The sequence below is a fragment of the Condylura cristata genome, unplaced genomic scaffold, assembly GCF_000260355.1.
Source record: "Condylura cristata isolate star-nosed mole 26May11 unplaced genomic scaffold, ConCri1.0 scaffold00001, whole genome shotgun sequence".
In the NCBI taxonomy this organism is placed as follows: domain Eukaryota; kingdom Metazoa; phylum Chordata; class Mammalia; order Eulipotyphla; family Talpidae; genus Condylura; species Condylura cristata.
Genome location: NW_004567102.1, coordinates 46,048,641 through 46,066,343, shown reverse-complemented (window position 1 = coordinate 46,066,343; position 17,703 = coordinate 46,048,641). Strand labels below are relative to the sequence as shown.

At 32.3% G+C, this 17,703-nt stretch overlaps 1 protein-coding gene across 1 annotated transcript in view; it reads left to right on the top strand.

Moving 5' to 3' along the window:
- Nucleotides 1–17,703, top strand: part of ASCC3 (activating signal cointegrator 1 complex subunit 3) — a 232,059-nt gene that overhangs the window by 128,038 nt on the left and 86,318 nt on the right. Inside the window, exons 21-30 of the mRNA XM_004673727.2 lie at nucleotides 2,008–2,233; nucleotides 3,717–3,871; nucleotides 6,196–6,294; nucleotides 7,914–8,082; nucleotides 11,266–11,486; nucleotides 12,728–12,813; nucleotides 14,085–14,251; nucleotides 14,358–14,503; nucleotides 14,633–14,753; nucleotides 16,918–17,060. Coding sequence (XP_004673784.1) covers nucleotides 2,008–2,233; nucleotides 3,717–3,871; nucleotides 6,196–6,294; nucleotides 7,914–8,082; nucleotides 11,266–11,486; nucleotides 12,728–12,813; nucleotides 14,085–14,251; nucleotides 14,358–14,503; nucleotides 14,633–14,753; nucleotides 16,918–17,060 — 1,533 coding nt within the window. The remainder of the gene's footprint in view (nucleotides 1–2,007; nucleotides 2,234–3,716; nucleotides 3,872–6,195; nucleotides 6,295–7,913; nucleotides 8,083–11,265; nucleotides 11,487–12,727; nucleotides 12,814–14,084; nucleotides 14,252–14,357; nucleotides 14,504–14,632; nucleotides 14,754–16,917; nucleotides 17,061–17,703) is intronic.

Sequence of the window (17,703 nt, the reverse complement as noted above, 5' to 3'; positions counted from 1 at the left end):
ATCTCAGATGACTCTGGTTATTCTTAAATAACAATTTTAGACTTATCATCCATGAGTACATTACATAATTATTCTTGAATCAATTCATATTTTAAATTTAACTCATCAGTGATTCCACAGTTTTTCAACTTTGTAAAATGCTTTTGCCTTCTATATTTCTGAAACTTTATTCTCTCAACATTTTAAATGAATTTTTCTATTCTAGGATCCTTTTCAAGTAGCCTAAGATTTTACAATGTTGTCTGTGTAACTTCTCTGGACTGCAAATGTTAGAGAGTTTGATTATTATTTCCATTCAATTAACTTCATTCCAGATTAAATGTTCTATTTGTATCTTGTCATATGGTATTTCTCTTTCATTTCTCTTCATTTCATTTAGCTTCTAGGAAGCAGTTACTAGCCCTGAAATATAAAAATAAAACACTTTCAGGTATATAATTGGGAGAATTAACCTGGCTGTAATTTACAGAAGTAACTAGAAATATAGGAAGACCTATTTGACTGGTATAATAATCAAAATATTTATTTTATATATTATTTTCTTGGCCTACTCAGGGCTTTCTGTATTTTTAATGAATATCAGAACTGTACTCATACTTCTAGATGTAGTTTTTGTTCTTAAATTTCTAATACTGAAACAAAATATTGAACTTGTCAAAAGACAAATACATATTTTATATAAAATATAAAGCGAAAGTCTATAGCTCAGATCATTTTTGATCTCACTATTTCAGGCTGGATCATCTTTTTACTATTTAAAGTCTGCTTTTTTTCATCTTTTTATGACTTGAACTGCATTCAATGTTCTTCATTTTCAAATACAGATGTCATTTGATATTGTAAGGTATCTCCAAGTCCATGATTATAGAAACAGTCTACAATAAAACTGTCTTCAAAGTTAATGTTAGAAGGAAGGAGGCTTTGTTCTTTAAGTTCTTTAGTTTTAAATATTCCATTGTGGGTGGGGACAAAATGAGGGGGGAGCCCAGTTATGTATAATAAAGGGGTACAGTTGCTCTGGGATGGGTGTGATGTACATCTGAGGTATGAACCTATTCCCCTGAATTACATACAGTGTTATAAGCCAGTCTTGCCTCAAATTAATTTTTTTTAAAAGAAGAGGCAAAACAAATGAAAACTAAATATAGAGGTATGAATATGCACTCCAGTCTTTGTAACTTTTTATGTCTGTTAAAGAAGTTATCCTCGGACCACTGAATTTAGACTATTGGGGTTAAGATTGTTATTGCTTAGAACTGGCTTAACAAAGATATTCTGACACCAACCATCTATGTAACCTTTATAAAATTATTAACTTCTTCAAACCCCATTTTCTTCATTTGTAAAATCACACTATTGAGACCATTCAAGTGCAGTGGTAGAAAGATCAAGTGAAACAATATATGTAAACATTTGTCACTTTGCTCAGTTTATAGGAAACCATTAATGTGGGTAAGTTCACACATCAATGTTTTTTTTATTACCTTCTTTCACTAATTTTCTTCCTCCTGACTTGATCCCAAAATCTTCCTTATTTCTCCTTTAAATGGTATTGTAAATTTAAGTATTCCTCTGTGTGCTCAGGGGCCTCATCAGTTATCTAGATAGCCTCAACAGCCCCCTTGATACTTCACATGCCTTTGTCTCTGCTTCTTTTTTTTCTTATTTTTTTATTAATTTATATATTTATATACATTACTATTCATTTTAAAATGTCTCTTATACTTCTACACAGGGGTGTAGGAGTAGAGCTTCAAAGAACCTGGAAGTAAGACTATATACTTAGAGTTAAACAGGATGACATCCACCTATAAAGGATATGATTATTCTGGTGTAGAAATAATAAGGATACTTTAGGGTCGTATGAGAATAGTTGTTGCCCACAATGAAAAGATGTAGAGATGTAGCTTGACATACTTCTTTTGAAACTGAGTCTGAGTAATAAATTTATTTAGAAATTTAAAAGCACATTGAACCTAACAACCAATTCCTCCTTTTATTCTTCAGAATGCAGCTAGAATAGTCCGTGCTCTTTTTGAAATTGCTCTGAGGAAACGTTGGCCTGCCATGACCTACAAGCTCCTGAATCTTAGTAAAGTTATCGACAAGAGGCTTTGGGGTTGGGCTAGCCCTTTGAGGCAATTTTCAACCTTACCACCACACATTCTAACAAGATTAGAAGAAAAAAATCTTAGTGTGGACAAGCTGAAAGACATGAGGAAAGATGAAATAGGTAACTATGGGAAAAAAATGTTTGAATGTAGTGTTCTGTGCATAAGTTTTACTAGGTGTCAAAGAAATGTATTATGAATTTTCATGTTACTCATGATGGACCTTTACCATTTTTTGAAATTTCTTTTGAAGTCTAAACTCAAGCAGAATTTCCTATAAGTTTTGTAATGTTCCTTGAAAGAATTAGCAGTTAGAGGGGAGTTTAGATTGTCCAAACCTTAAGTATGAAGTTTATTCTTTGTTGCTTAATTCTTTGAAAAGTCTTCTGTTGTTCCTGATATTACAGGAAAAAATCAACATTAAACTATATTTCTTTAGAGTTTCTAAGTAAGCTTCACCATTATACTCACATGTCTTTAAACCTTCTTAGTATCTGTGTGTAAACAGCATTTGGTCATCTGCCTTTTTTCACATAATATTAAAAATGTATTCCTATGCATTTCCATGTACCTTAACATCTTATTAGGCAAATACATAAATTAGGTAATATTTCAGATTCTGAATAGAATGAAGGAAGTCTGACTAAAAAGAAAATGAGTGGAAAGATTACTGCTGACACAAGGCCCAAAACTGAGATAGTATTTTACTTGTGTAATGAGAAAAATAGCAAAGATAGAGTGGAAGAAGGGAGAGGTTCACATAAACAGGCTGAAATTGGGGTATTGACTAGGGAAGTTGAAAGTACTAACATTAGGGTAGAATATAACTATGTTATCAATAAAGGGAAGACCACTTTAATTTCAAATTCAGATGAACATGTAATACTGTTATTTGTTCATAAATGCATTTTAAGATATTTTGTGAACTATCTTTGTTGCTTGGACGAAAATAGAAAAATCTATATAGTTAGTCACACTTTTTTGTAGTACCTTCCCATCCCACTACTTCTATATAAGCTGTATTTCAGAACTTAATCACTCATGAAAATATATTGAAGTGGTTAATTTTGTGCTATATTGACCATATTTTTATATTTTATCTTTTTTCTGAAAACTGCATATGAGTTTAACTTTATGCTAGATTTACCATATTTTACATTCTTTATCTTGTCTGAAAATGGGTATGAATGGTTGAAATTATTTAACTACCAAAGCATTTCTCATCATAGTTTTAGAGTTCTAAAATAGACCTTGAATAAATTAATGGCTATTTTTAAAAATAACTAAATACATCTATAATGTGTCAAACTAGGAGAAAAGTAAAACTATTTATAGTAATTTAAGGACAATCAATTTTCAGTAATTTTAAGAACCCTATTAATAGGTAAAGAAACCTTGTTAGTGCTTTTCAGAGCTATGAATTGCTAATTTGAGTTAACTATTACAAAATATTCAAACATGCCAGGTCAAGAATGTCAACTATTCTACATAGCAAATCATAAAAAAAGCAATAAAATCACCTTCTCTGAAACGCATTTACAAGTCAGATTATATTACTTTTTTACTGTCTGGACACATTTCTTCTATGTGATGTTTTCCTTACAGGTCACATGCTGCATCATGTGAATATTGGACTCAAGGTCAAACAATGTGTTCACCAAATTCCTTCTGTTACAATGGAAGCATCCATTCAGCCCATCACACGGACTGTCCTCCGAGTGACACTCAGTGTCTGTCCTGATTTCACTTGGAGCGATCAGGTAGAAGGGGAGAACACCTAGATTTCTGTACTGCAGGTTTAACTGCACCTCCTTATGTCTATCCTCAAGCATGTAGAAAATCCTCCAAAAAAAAAAGTACATATTGAAGAGCCATTAAAAACATTGTAGTAATATTTATCAATCCTTATGAAAAATAAATATGATATTGTAAATTATGAACAATGAGAGCCCTTCAGGATATTTAGGAAATCTAAACTGTAAATATTGAGCAATGACTAGGTGGACTCAGCTCTATAGAGACTGCTTAATTCTGTCTGCTTATTTTCTGTTTTCTTCATTTTTGCCACCTCTATTTGCTCTGCCTCATAATGCCAGATTATTATTAGCCTACTGATTCCAGGTTCCGCATGCTGAAAGAGCCCTTATAAAGTCCTAATTACTTCTCAAACTGTCATTCATGTCTTTCCTTTTACTACTGACATTACTTCCTTGGTAATCACCAAAACCTGAATGATTGCCGTGATAAATGACCTTTTCCTCATTTTTCTTAACATTGAGCATTGTACATAGTTTTGAAGATGTCCTTTCTTGGCTGCCATTGCATTCCTGTTTCTGTTTTTACATCTTTCAATCTTCCTTCAAAACCATAGATGTTACATGTGTGAAGATCTACTTTGGGAACCTCTTTTTTGTTTTTTGTTTGTTTGTTTTAGTTAAAGTTGGTTTACATTATTATTTGTGTTTTACAGGGAATAGTATCAGGTGTTGCTCCTACACCAGACCCACCATCAAAGCACTCACAATTCATCCTTATAGTTCTTCATTCAGTCAACAGTTTTGAACAACTAATTTTGCTCTAGTTACAGTTCAAAGAGAACAGTAAAATCCAGATTATAGATACAAAAGCAAGTAAGATTCAGTCCTTTCCTAAAGAAGCCCATGGGAGAAGACAAGGAAATTATTAATTGTAATATAGCAGTTCCTACCCTGCATTATTATAAGATTGTAGTTAAGCATAATAAAATATCTTCTGCAGTAAGTGACATTAGTACATCTACAATTTGAACAAATTTTTTTCAGCATGTATTCAGAAATTACCTATAGACCTAACCCATATCTGCCATTGACCTAGCCTTTAATTCCTTCAATTTCCTCACCTGTAAAGTTTTACAGAGTACTTACTATCTTTCTCATCAAATATCTATAAGGACTAGATGATACATAATTATATTTAATATTTTTATAAATATAAAATATTGTTTTGCATAAAATATTAAATTATCATTAGCCATAAACTCATTTCAAGTATAATATATAAGAAAAATGTTTGAAATACATAGAATACATAGCACTTTCATGTTTTTTACACTGTTATTTTCTATCCATATTGATAATAAATTTCTCACAATTGGGCTTACTTTATTACTGAAGTTAGAGTGCTTAACTGTTTCCATAATTAAATCTATCAGAATGCTTTTAGCTACAAAAAAAAAAAAAAAAAACTGACGCAAGCAAGAAAATATATCTTCTACAATGACAAGTCCACAAGTGATTAGGTCCTAAAGATGACTGGATTTTATTCAAGGACCAAAATCTCTCCATCCTTTTGCTCTGCTGACACTAATGACTACTTTTCAAGTATTTTTATTTTTCCTGTTCACTTTTAAAGAGGAGATAAACACTCCCCCTTTACCAGCTCACTATATCATTATACATTTTATACATTTGTACCTTCCCTTCTATCTAATTGGTCCAGTATTGGGCATGGCCTCTCCCTTACTTCAGTATCTTTGAATATGGGATAACCACCTTCTGAGTGACATGAAATTTAGATAAATACAGACCAAAACTGTTTTGTTACCAGAAAGAGAGAAAAGAATGAATACACAAAATACGATCTGTTTCTCCAATGGGCCATTATCAGTAAAAAGAAATAAGCTACTGATGTATGTTATCATATGAACGAACTGTGAAAACATGGTAGTAAGTGAAAGACATAAAACACTGACGACCACATATTATATGATTGCATGTTTATGAAATATCCCAAGTAGACAAATGAGAAAGAAGTTAAATTGTGGTTGTCAAGAGTCAGACCTTAGCAAGATGGAGGGAGATAGGCACTGGTTGCTAATGGGTACAGGGTTTCTTTTGCGGGGGTGATAAGGCTGTTCAAATATTACCTTACAGAAATAATGCCACAACTTTGTAAATATATATATCTTAAATGTAAACATTGGTAGGTAAATTATCAAAAAAAAAAAAGACTGTTAAGTAAAAGGCAGTGGTGCTCTGCATACAAACAAAATATCCCTTATTTGAGTTATGGTATAGCTATTATTAAGATACTATTTTTCTTGTAGGTTCATGGAACAGTTGGCGAACCCTGGTGGATTTGGGTAGAAGATCCTACAAATGATCATATTTATCACTCAGAATACTTTCTAGTTCTAAAAAAACAGGTAAACATATGTATGTGGCTATATCTGTATCATATATATATTTTTTTTAAAGATTTATTTTTTTATTCATACAGAATTGGGGTACAGGCCAGAGATGTGGAGGGTGATAGGATTCACCAAAGACAGAGTGGGGAGCAGAACAGGCAGATCGGCGAAGTACGCTGCTGAGGGGAGCAGCGGGCGGGTCAGGAGAGGTCTGCCTCACCATGTGGATCACCTCCAGGGCAGGCGGGAATCGAACTCATGCGGAAGAGGTTTAAGCTTCTTTGTGCTGTGCTTTAACCCGCTGCGCCACCAGGGAGGGCCTCATATATTCATACAGAACTGGGGTACAGGCCAGAGATACAGAGGTGAGAGGATTCACCAGAGACAGAGTGGGGTACAGAACAGGCAGATCGACCAAGTACACTGCTGAGGGGAGCAGCGGGCGGGTCAGGAGAGGTCTGCCTCACCATGTGGATCACCTCCAGGGCAGGTGGGAATCGAACTCATGCGGAAGAGGTTTAAGCTTCTTTGTGCTGTGCTTTGACCCGCTGGGCCACCAGGGAGGGCCCCTGTATCATATATTTTATTCTCCAACAAGAAAATATAAACTAAATAGCAGCTTTTGTTTCTACCCGTTTCTCCATAATTACATAGTGCCATTAAAATTTTATTTACTATTTTTTATGTTTTGCTTAGTTTTTAAAAATCAGTAATTAATTGTTACAGTATTGTTATATTCAATGTAATGGTAGTATGAGAAATTGCATTGTAATGTTTATCATCATTTAAAGCACGGCTTCCAGAGGGAATATGGGTAGTATAAATAATTTTTAAATAAATAAGAATAATAACTAAGATGTTATATGAACACAAAGCTAAAGAATATTGAATTCCATTATAAAAGTGGCATCCTTTTCTAAGTTCTCGGTAAGTCCAAGAGAAAAGATTCAGCTTGATGTTAGCAAATCTAACTGAAACCCTCTGGTCACTGGGTAGCTAAAATAGAAATCAAAATATTTTCATTTGTTATACACTGGTCATTATGCCATTGATAAACTTTGGTTCTCCATGTTAATCTTCTGAGTTTTATATAATATTGATACTCTATACAGAAATAAGTCTGTGTTTTTTAACTAAAGAAACAGAAACTAACTTCAAGGTGGGAACTTTGGGTAGAATTTCATAGCAACATTTTGTTCTCCAAGCAGTTGTCTTCATGATTTTCTTCATTTAATGCCAGGTGATTCTGTTATTCTTCTTAAAATAATAATTGAATTTTTAAAATATTAATAAATAATGGTAAAATCGTGAATGAATGCAGGTTAGAAAATTCTTTAAAAATAAATAAAAGAAATTATAAAAATTCTGTTGAGCCATATTCACAACATGTTAATATGTGATGGTAAGTATATGTAAACAATAGACATTGAGTATTACTATTACCTTCTATTGTATCACAAGGGAAAGATCCCACAAATCTCTAAAGTATATTTGGTGCAGTTATTTATAAATCAAAGATATTTTCTTTACCTCTATTATATATTGCTGTAGATACCATTGTCTTACCCACAGACTAATGAGAGCTTTATGGCATTGAAATATACATATTTGCTTTTTACTTTATTTCACCTTAGGTCATTAGTAAAGAAAAACAAATGCTGGTGTTTACAATTCCTATTTTTGAACCTTTGCCTTCTCAATACTACATTCGAGCAGTGTCTGATAGGTGGCTAGGAGCTGAGGCTGTGTGTATCATCAACTTTCAACATCTAATTCTGCCAGAGAGACATCCTCCCCATACAGGTAACATTGAACAGTAACCTGAGTATTTGATTTTGCAAGTGTTTTAATGACTGTTGAGAAGTGTTTGTACTTTAAAGTTGTCTGAATCGGAATCAGAGAGCCAACTTATTTGTCAATATAATTTAAAGAGACTTTTCAGAATCCATATATGTATACAATCTGTAGATCTTAATGGTAGCCTTCCGTTTTGTGTTCCAAAAATTTGAAACGATGTTCTAACAGTTTTCAATAAACATGGGACTCTCTTTCTCTATTAGTTCATTTTATCACTATTTGTACATGTAATCATTGTCATTTATTCACATTTATCCACATCTACCTTCCTTTTTCATTACAAGAATTATCATTTCATCTGTAGTCTGTGAAACTTTTGAGATATCCTCCTTTTTTCTTGTCTTTTTGAACTTACTTAATCTTACTTCTGAAGTGACCAAATTACATTAAACTTACTTTAACTTACATTCCATTAAATCCATTATTTAAAGTGAATTGCAAAGCATTTTTTCCTGCATCTAGTGTGCTTCTACACCAAAAAGTGTTATTACTAAAGAGGCATGTTTTGATGTCACTCCACCCACACTCACATATTTCCCAAATTAATTTGTGTCCTATAAACAATATATTCCCTCTGTTGTACTCCATTTCCCCTCACATTGTCAAAGAGTTCAGCAATCTGCAATTTGATATTAGCAGTGTTTTGCATTGTCATAACTAACAGAAGTCCATTTGATTTTTTATTAGTTTTTTTTAATTTATTTTTAATTAACATAATTAATACTTAGATGCCCCATCAGGTATTACCACCTTGGCATATCCATCTCCAGCTCACCATAGTCCATTGTTCTTCCTTCCTCCTTGTTCTTACCCACCCTCTATCCTCTTACTTGTTGTGCCTCCTTCTGTAGTTTTTAAGCTAATATTTATTTGGCTCAATTTAGTTACTTTAGATTTTTATAGCATGAGCTAGTGCTTTTCTAGACTTGGGAGTGAAACCAAAATTTCATGAATGTTTATAATACTTCTAAGTACCCCATAAAATATTTTATTTCAAAAATAATCATGAAACTAATCTGTTAATTAAGATACAATGTTTATTTCATTTCAATGACAGTTCACCATGGGTGAGCATTGATTTCAATAGGTTAATTTACTTTTATAGAAAATAAAATCAACTTTTTTCCATATAGTTCTTCCAAAACAAACTTTTTTTTTGAAAATGTTAGTTCTTACTACTTTTAATAAATACATTATTTGACAATCCATAGAAAAATGAAAAAAGCATTAATGTGACTTTAATCTTTGTGATATCTGTACCTTGTTCATTGTCTAGCATATTTTACAGAGAGATGCTTCAGTCTAACAGCTTAATACCACTTGATCTCTTGACAGAGCAGAACTAAAAAGTTTGTCAACATAGAAAGATAATAAGATTGCTATACCTACTAATCTCCTTCACTGAAGTGGACCTTTCTGGTTTTCTTTCATCAAATATGAATACAAGTGACAATCTCAAAATAAAAATAAATAAAAATGTTTAGTGTTTTAATTTAAAATCTACACTACCAGCATCACTGTACTTTGGCTGCAGTGCTTAATTTCAATATGTATTAGCATTATTTTTAATGTTCATTCAGTCACTTCTCTGCTGAGTGACCAAGCATATGTCACCCCATTTATATAATTAGCTGATTTCTGAGTACATTTTAAAGGTAATAAATGCACCACCATGACATCTCAATTGATATTAGAAATGCATGATGTAACCTCAGTGATTCCCAGTTCTATTTGCATGATGTAACCTCAGTGATTTTTAGTTCTATACTTCTTAAAATTAATTTAGCATAGATATTACATATGCAAAATGTTAAAATTTTTAATCGTAAGGCTATGTCTACACTTTGATTATCATTGCAGACTTGATTTTCAATGCTACAGGAAAAACTGGGGGATTTTAGTCTGGCTTCGAAAGTATATAGTTAACTCTTAGTTACCTATATAATAGAAGGGAGACGTTGAAAAAGTTAGTATTTTTTTGTTAAGTTACTTGCTTAACTTTTTTTTTTTTTTTAAAGATTTATTTATTTATTCATACAGAACTGGGATACAGGCCAGAAATGAGGAGGGTGAGAGGATTCACCAGAGACAGAGTGGGGAGCAGAACAGGCAGATCGACGAAGTACACTGCTGAGGGGAGCAGCGGGCGGGTCAGGAGAGGTCTGCCACACCATGTGGTCACCTCCGGGGCAGGCGGGATTCGAACTCATGCGGAAGCGGCTCTAGATTCTCAGTGCTGTGCTTTAACCCGCTGCGCCACCAGGGAGGGCCACTTGCTTAACTTTAAGTATATTTTTGAGAAGAGAATGTTCTATACTTTCCATTTTGAAACTATAATAAAAGATCCTGCTCAACCTATAGGTCAGTATGTCTCCTTATTTGTTCTGTTTCCCTTCACATGTAGAACAAATAATCCTGAAAGTAAATTTTCCCTCTGATTTCCTAATTGATACCTTTCTGAATCATAGGAAAATATAAGGTCTTTTAAATTAAAGGGCGTATAAATGAAACTTTATGTCATAAGATCATTTAACTTTCTAATCTAAACCTCTGGTCCACATAATAAGATAAAACTAAATCTAATTTCTTTCCATGTTTCCTCAATGCAATTCAATGTATCCACTCCCATACACTGATTTTAAACCCCTATCTAACTTTCTTCCTGGAATCATTTTAGTTTTTGTGTTTTTGTTTGATTATTTTTTGACTGGAGCAACAGTTCACGTAGCCATTCCAGTTTGGTCACTTATCAACATATCAAAAATAAGGTTACTAGCATCCATTCTAGTACTAAAATTTGTAAATGCTTTTCATTTTTCTACAAGTTGAGGTAGATTTAGCTTTGTTCTATAATATATATATTTTATTTATTTGTGACTCAATTTACTTTCCTGATTGGAAAGATACAGTATTGTAGTTGACTTATAGGACTGCTCACAGTGCCATTATGTCAGCATTACAAATATGGTCATGGGAGGTGGCAGAGGAGATCTATAATTAATATATAAATTTTGTATTAAGCTTTTGTTTCCTTCCTAAGAATTAAAAATTGTTAAAATTTGTTCCTAAAATGCAACATTCAGTATTATGAATATTTTCCAGTTATAACAGGACATTTTATGTTTTCAGAATTACTAGACCTTCAACCTTTACCAGTCACAGCTTTGGGATGTGAAGCATATGAAGCACTGTACAATTTCAGCCACTTTAACCCTGTGCAGACACAGATTTTTCATACACTGTATCACACAGACTGTAATGTCCTACTTGGAGCACCCACTGGATCAGGAAAGACTGTTGCAGCTGAGTTAGCTATTTTCAGAGTTTTCAACAAGTACCCTACTTCAAAGGTCTGTTTGAATGAATTACATGCTTACATTAAATTAGATAAGTCATCTATACTCTGTCAGCCAGCCACTTCTAAATATACTGGCCCTATTTAACAAGTAAATTTGTTACTCGCTAGTGAATTTTCCAGGGAGGTTAGATAAGTATCAGAATAAAATACTGTATTCTCCAATATTAGAACAAGAAAACTTAAACTTTGGAATTCTATAGTTCAGTTTTTAACATAGATGTTGGTGCTCACATTGTGAAAGATTTGTCCTTCGTGAGCAATTTCATTTATAATATCTTATTCATAGCCTTATCTATAAGCTATGTAGTGATTCATAGTTTAATATTTGACTATGAAGAAAATGCTAATATTTTAACAAAAACAGCATGAATCTATACAGGAAATATAGAGGTTACTTTTATCCTACCTTTCTCCAAATGCCATGATAGGATTAGTTAATATAAAATTAAATGACAAGTCAAATAAGTACTGATTTTAAGCTCAGTTGAAATGTGAAGTATTAACTGTTTAAAACAATTTTTCCAAGAAATATAACCTATATGTTATTATTTTAATTATGTACTATTTATAGTTTCAGAAATGTTTTTCAGAAATTCCTTTTTCAGTGAACTCCAGTTAGTGTTTTTTTCTCCTCTGCTTATTTGTAGGATATTTGTCTTCTCAGCTTTATCGGCTGTTGATTCACTAGGAGAAATACTGATGCAGCAGCAGAGTTCTGCTATATATTTGAAACATTTTATAACATAAAGGAAAGAATAATTTACAACTGATAATCCTTCATAATATTTAACCAGATTACTTCTCTGCAGAATTTCAAAATCAGTAAATTTTTTTGTGAATGAGTTAAAACTCAGAAAACACTCAGTAATAACAGGGAAATTTTTCATTAGAATTCTAATTTTCTCTATGTAATGTATTATGTCATGACTTTTAATTTTTTTCACAATATTAGAAATGTTTGTTATAAAGTACCTAAAGTAAAAAACTTCTGTTACTTTCAAAAATATATTTCTATGTCAGTATTTTTGTGATATATTATCTCTGTCTTATTTTGGATAAATATAGATTGAGTCAATTAATTACCTTTTTCCCATTTAAAATGTTAAGCCTTTCAGTACTAACGGATATACTTTAAGACAATATAATCATATTCTGATAAATTTTAGTGAGTTTATCTCTGTTGGAAATGCTATCATTGTTTCATGAGAATGTTTTACCACTCCCACCTTTTAGGCAGTATATATTGCACCCCTAAAAGCCTTAGTACGTGAAAGAATGGATGATTGGAAAATTAGAATCGAAGAAAAACTTGGTAAAAAGTAAGTCCTTATTTTTCTTCAAAGGATATGCTCTGAATAATCTATAAAAAACAAAAAAAATTGCAGTAAACTGGTGAGTGCTTTTGCAATGACTTTTGTAGTTTTTATTCACATTGTTGTAAGATTCAAAAATAAAACCATTTAAATTACTTGATATGAATACTCTTTATGGTAATTTTCTCAAATTAAAATCTGAAACAAAAAATGTAAATTATATCTCTGTATTTCTTGCATCATTCAGAGTAACTTCCAAAACCACGTAGAAGGCACTTTATAGATAATTTATGAAAAAATAGGAATACTTGAAGAACATAACTTTTTCAAAATATTTGAACATTGTACCAATTCATTCATTTTATTACTATAATTAGTAGCAAGATTATGGGCATCCTGAGTGCCCACTAGAACTTCGCTAAATAAATTATTCATGCACTGCAAAATATTTTATCACTTTATAAAGAATAAGCTCTTTATATACCAAAAGAATGAGCTCCAGCATACTATAAAAAATGTTTTAAGTATCCTGTCTTTTGGTTTTAGAAAAATATAAATATTCAGTTGCTTCAGCATGAGAACTGGGTGACTGGAGAATAGAATAGACATGTTACAGATACTACCATACATATCCTTGGAACCATGTCAATGTATTACATGTTCAAATAGTGAAAAATAAAAGTAAAAAATAAAGCAAAATCTTTGGGAACGTTATACTTGGAGAAAATTATCTTTCCCTATTTTTCTCTTCTGTGTGTTAAAATAGATGTAAAAATTCTTTAGTGATGCCCTAAAATTTAAACATCTAGATTTGACACTTTTTCACTTACAAAACTGATCTTCTTAGAATAAGTTGACACATTTGCCCCAGCTTTCTTCTTTATCTGTTAATATATTTGAATTTGCCATAGTATCTATAGAAAATTTCAGTGTAAGAATGAAGCTTATACATAATCATATTCCAGCCTTTGAAGAAAGAAGTATGAGTTCACCTCTCTAAAATCCTCAGGGCAGAGAGTTTATAAACATAAAGGAAGTTTGGTACTTTTGCATGTCTGAAAAAAAAAGTAGATTATTTGAGGAAATTATCTTAGAATTCATGAGGAATATATATTGTGGTCATTACTCAGAAATTTTCAGAGTTCAAAGGGAGATTAAATAGTCTTAACTACTTTTAACTTAAGCATTATATAATTTTATTTTAAAGATATATGTTTGCCTTTTCAAAGTTATGTGCTACCTGAAAAGTTAAAAGGATCACTTATATTCCTCTCCAGAGTTATTGAACTAACAGGAGATGTGACCCCTGATATGAAATCCATTGCCAAGGCTGACCTTATTGTTACCACGCCAGAGAAGTGGGATGGAGTTAGCAGAAGCTGGCAAAATCGGAACTATGTAAAGCAAGTCACCATTCTCATCATAGATGAGATCCATCTGCTTGGTGGGTGCCACGTGTCCAAAGCCAGTTTTTCAGACTTTGACTGTCTCACCTGCTGTGACCAACAAGATGTGTTAAATGATTAACACACATTATTACTATTTCTTAGGAGAGGAAAGAGGCCCTGTTCTAGAAGTCATTGTATCTCGAACAAATTTCATCTCATCACACACAGAAAAGTCTGTTAGAATAGTTGGATTATCTACTGCTTTAGCTAATGCTAGAGACCTTGCTGACTGGCTCAATATTAATCAGGTACGTGCAAGATTGAGAAATTGGACGTTTAATAGTGGGGTTTTTATAGCTGCATTAAAGAAGCATGCTCACATTATAGATTTACATATTCATAAGCTCCAAATGGTTTCACCATCATTTTTACTCTAGATGGGCTTGTTCAACTTTCGACCATCAGTCCGTCCAGTTCCACTAGAAGTTCACATTCACGGCTTCCCCGGTCAACATTACTGTCCTCGTATGGCTAGTATGAATAAGCCTACATTTCAGGGTAAGCATGATATTCCTATAATTAAATAGAAATTTTTATTTATTGTAGTCTTTAATGTGTTCTAAATAATTTAGGATTGTTTCAAAGAGTGATATACTGCTCCAATTTCTACAAATTTCTAAAACTACCTCAACTATTAATCAATATAAATATATATTAACTATTGAAAATTAAAGAGACTTAATAAATAATGATATATTTGTAATAAAATAAATATATGTAATTTTTTTCAAATTAATCATATTCTTAGTATTAATTTTTAAGGTGTTTTGTATCATAGCTAACAACTTCAATAAATGGTAAATAGCGTGAAACAAAAGAACATATAATCTTAATTTCTACTAAAAACTGCAAAACTTAAAATTTTCAGTAGTTTTTTTAACATTTTTTTAACAGTACGTCTGTTTTTGGCTTGGTTTGGTTTCTTTAATTATCCCTTTCAAACAAATTAGGAAATCAGGAACTATTTAAGAATAACACTCTGATTTTATTGAAGCATGATTTGTTTAGGATGCATAAGGAATATTTTTTATATCAACTAAAAATAACTCCCAAATAAATTCTCTAACGTGAACTGCTGTTGATTGTGAGGTGACAGTTGTGAGGTGACTTTTTAGCTGCTGTAATTAGCCTTATGACAGAAGCAAAGTATTGATTGTGAACTAGAGACCAGTCTTGACAGTTCCAATTATTTACACCTCCACAGAAGCCGTATACAAAATCACTAATGAACAATAAATCTGCCATGAACTGTTCAGCCACACCTGTTCTTGTAGCAGCAAAAATACATTAAATGTTGAAGTTTAAAAAAGGAGACAGATTCATTCATGATTATGTGTATAAATTGTGCCAATAATGTACTAATATGTGTATTTTAATCATGGTATCTCTAAGAAGATATATCAAAATATTACTGTTCATATTCTATAAATTTCAGTGAGAAATAAGATACATGAGTTTATTTTTCATATTATGTACTTTTGAGGTTGTTTACTTAAGGAATGGATGATTGGATAGAAACGAAGCATTCTGTGTTATGTAAATCAGTAGTAAATGACTGAAACTTATACTTTTCTAGACATGGTATATGAGTTATAGTTGCTGTTTTATAAACTATTATACCTGTAGTAGGTCACTATATTTCTTTGAATTTAGAAAAGTCATTTTATGGTATCCTTTCTTAACTCTTAAGGTATATGGTTGTGTCAGCATTTCCATTATAAACCTTGTTTCTTAGCCCATAAAAAGAAATGCGGCAGCTCACATTTCAAACAAAAAAATTGCAAGGAATTGAGCTTCTTTATATAAAAGTTTTGAATATCTGTCTGTGACAGTTCTGAGGGACCTATGTAGAAACAAATATAAATTCTACTTTAGCCATCTTATCAGCATTTTAGAGCCTATTTAGAGCATAAACACCTCCTTTCCAATTGGGTCACATGATTTATGTGACTAAGTTTTTGTGTTTTTTTTTTAATCTGTTTGAAACTACTCACCTTGTGTGTACCTACTAACCCACATACCACCACTCAGCAGTAGATTCAGGTAGGGCATTCTCTTTATCTCTTTTCTATATATGTTTATCTTGCTTCTTGAAATCTTATGTGTTAGAAAAACAAAGGGAAGATATTCTTCTGACTTACTTCTTGCTAGTTTATTGATACCAGCTCTTAACTTTTCTATCTACTGGTAAAGGACAAAAAAAAGAAATTTGTATATTTTTTTTTAGAGAGCTTTCATGACCTGACAAGTTTTGACTCTCTCAGAACTTAGGACCAATTAATTCTGTCAAATCATTGCTCAGGTAACAGAAACACAACTTAGACCAGTCAATCTATGATGTAGTACCTCTTTTAATGGAAAGTCTCCACTTTTAAGTGACTCTGTCCTCAACAGCTCAACCCACAACTAAGATTCAGTGTAGTTCAGTCTGTCTAGACAATATGCTCCCTAGACAGGACCAGCTACCTCTCCTTTCCTATCATTTCTCCAATATACTGTCAGATATATGTTATATACCTTGAATAATGCTGAATTTCATGACCAAATTTTAAAAATCACTTAATTTACAAAAGAAGGTTCATGTATCCACTTGATAACCTAATGAAATTTAGACTCTTGTATAAGTGACTTTTACCCTTTTATTTCCCACAACTTTCAACAGCAATTCGAAGCCATTCTCCAGCCAAACCTGTTTTGATATTTGTCTCATCAAGGCGTCAAACTCGTCTTACTGCTTTAGAATTGATAGCCTTTCTGGCTACTGAAGAAGATCCAAAGCAGTGGTTGAATATGGATGAAGGAGAGGTAGAAAATATATTTTATTTCTGCTTCTTACTCATGTCAAATTAATATGATTATAGAATTATGGAAATTACATATTTATGTTTAGCTTTAATTTGTGCTTAAAGGTTCAATATAACATTATAAAAATTTGGAAAGAGAAATAAAGAGGAAAATGTAAACTTGTACCCACCATAACATTATACATATTTTGATTAATTTTCTTCTACTATGTTTCTACTAAGTAGTTTTATATTTAAAGCTTTTTCATCATTTTGTGTCAGAGACCAGTTCCAACTATTGAGGTGTCTGGAGGCAGGACAGGCAGGACCCTAAGGTGGGAAGGCGTCGGCTAGTAGAGATTCCTAAAAAAGGGGAAAAGGGAGAAAAAAGGGGAAAGGGGAGCGAGGAAGACACGGGAGTCAGAGTTAGGTGCAAGTCTTCCTGCTCTGCCCTCAGCAGACGTTTATTTTATACATTACGAGCAAGCAGTGGGATGACATCAGCACACGAACTGGGCTGAGAGATTACAATCATCTTTGTTTTTCCTAAGAACAGTTTGGGTTTGTTTTGACCCTTGCTTGAGATTACAACATTCTAAAATCAATCAAGGTAAAAAACAGGTACATAAGTGCACAAAATCTATGACTAATATTACTATAGTGGA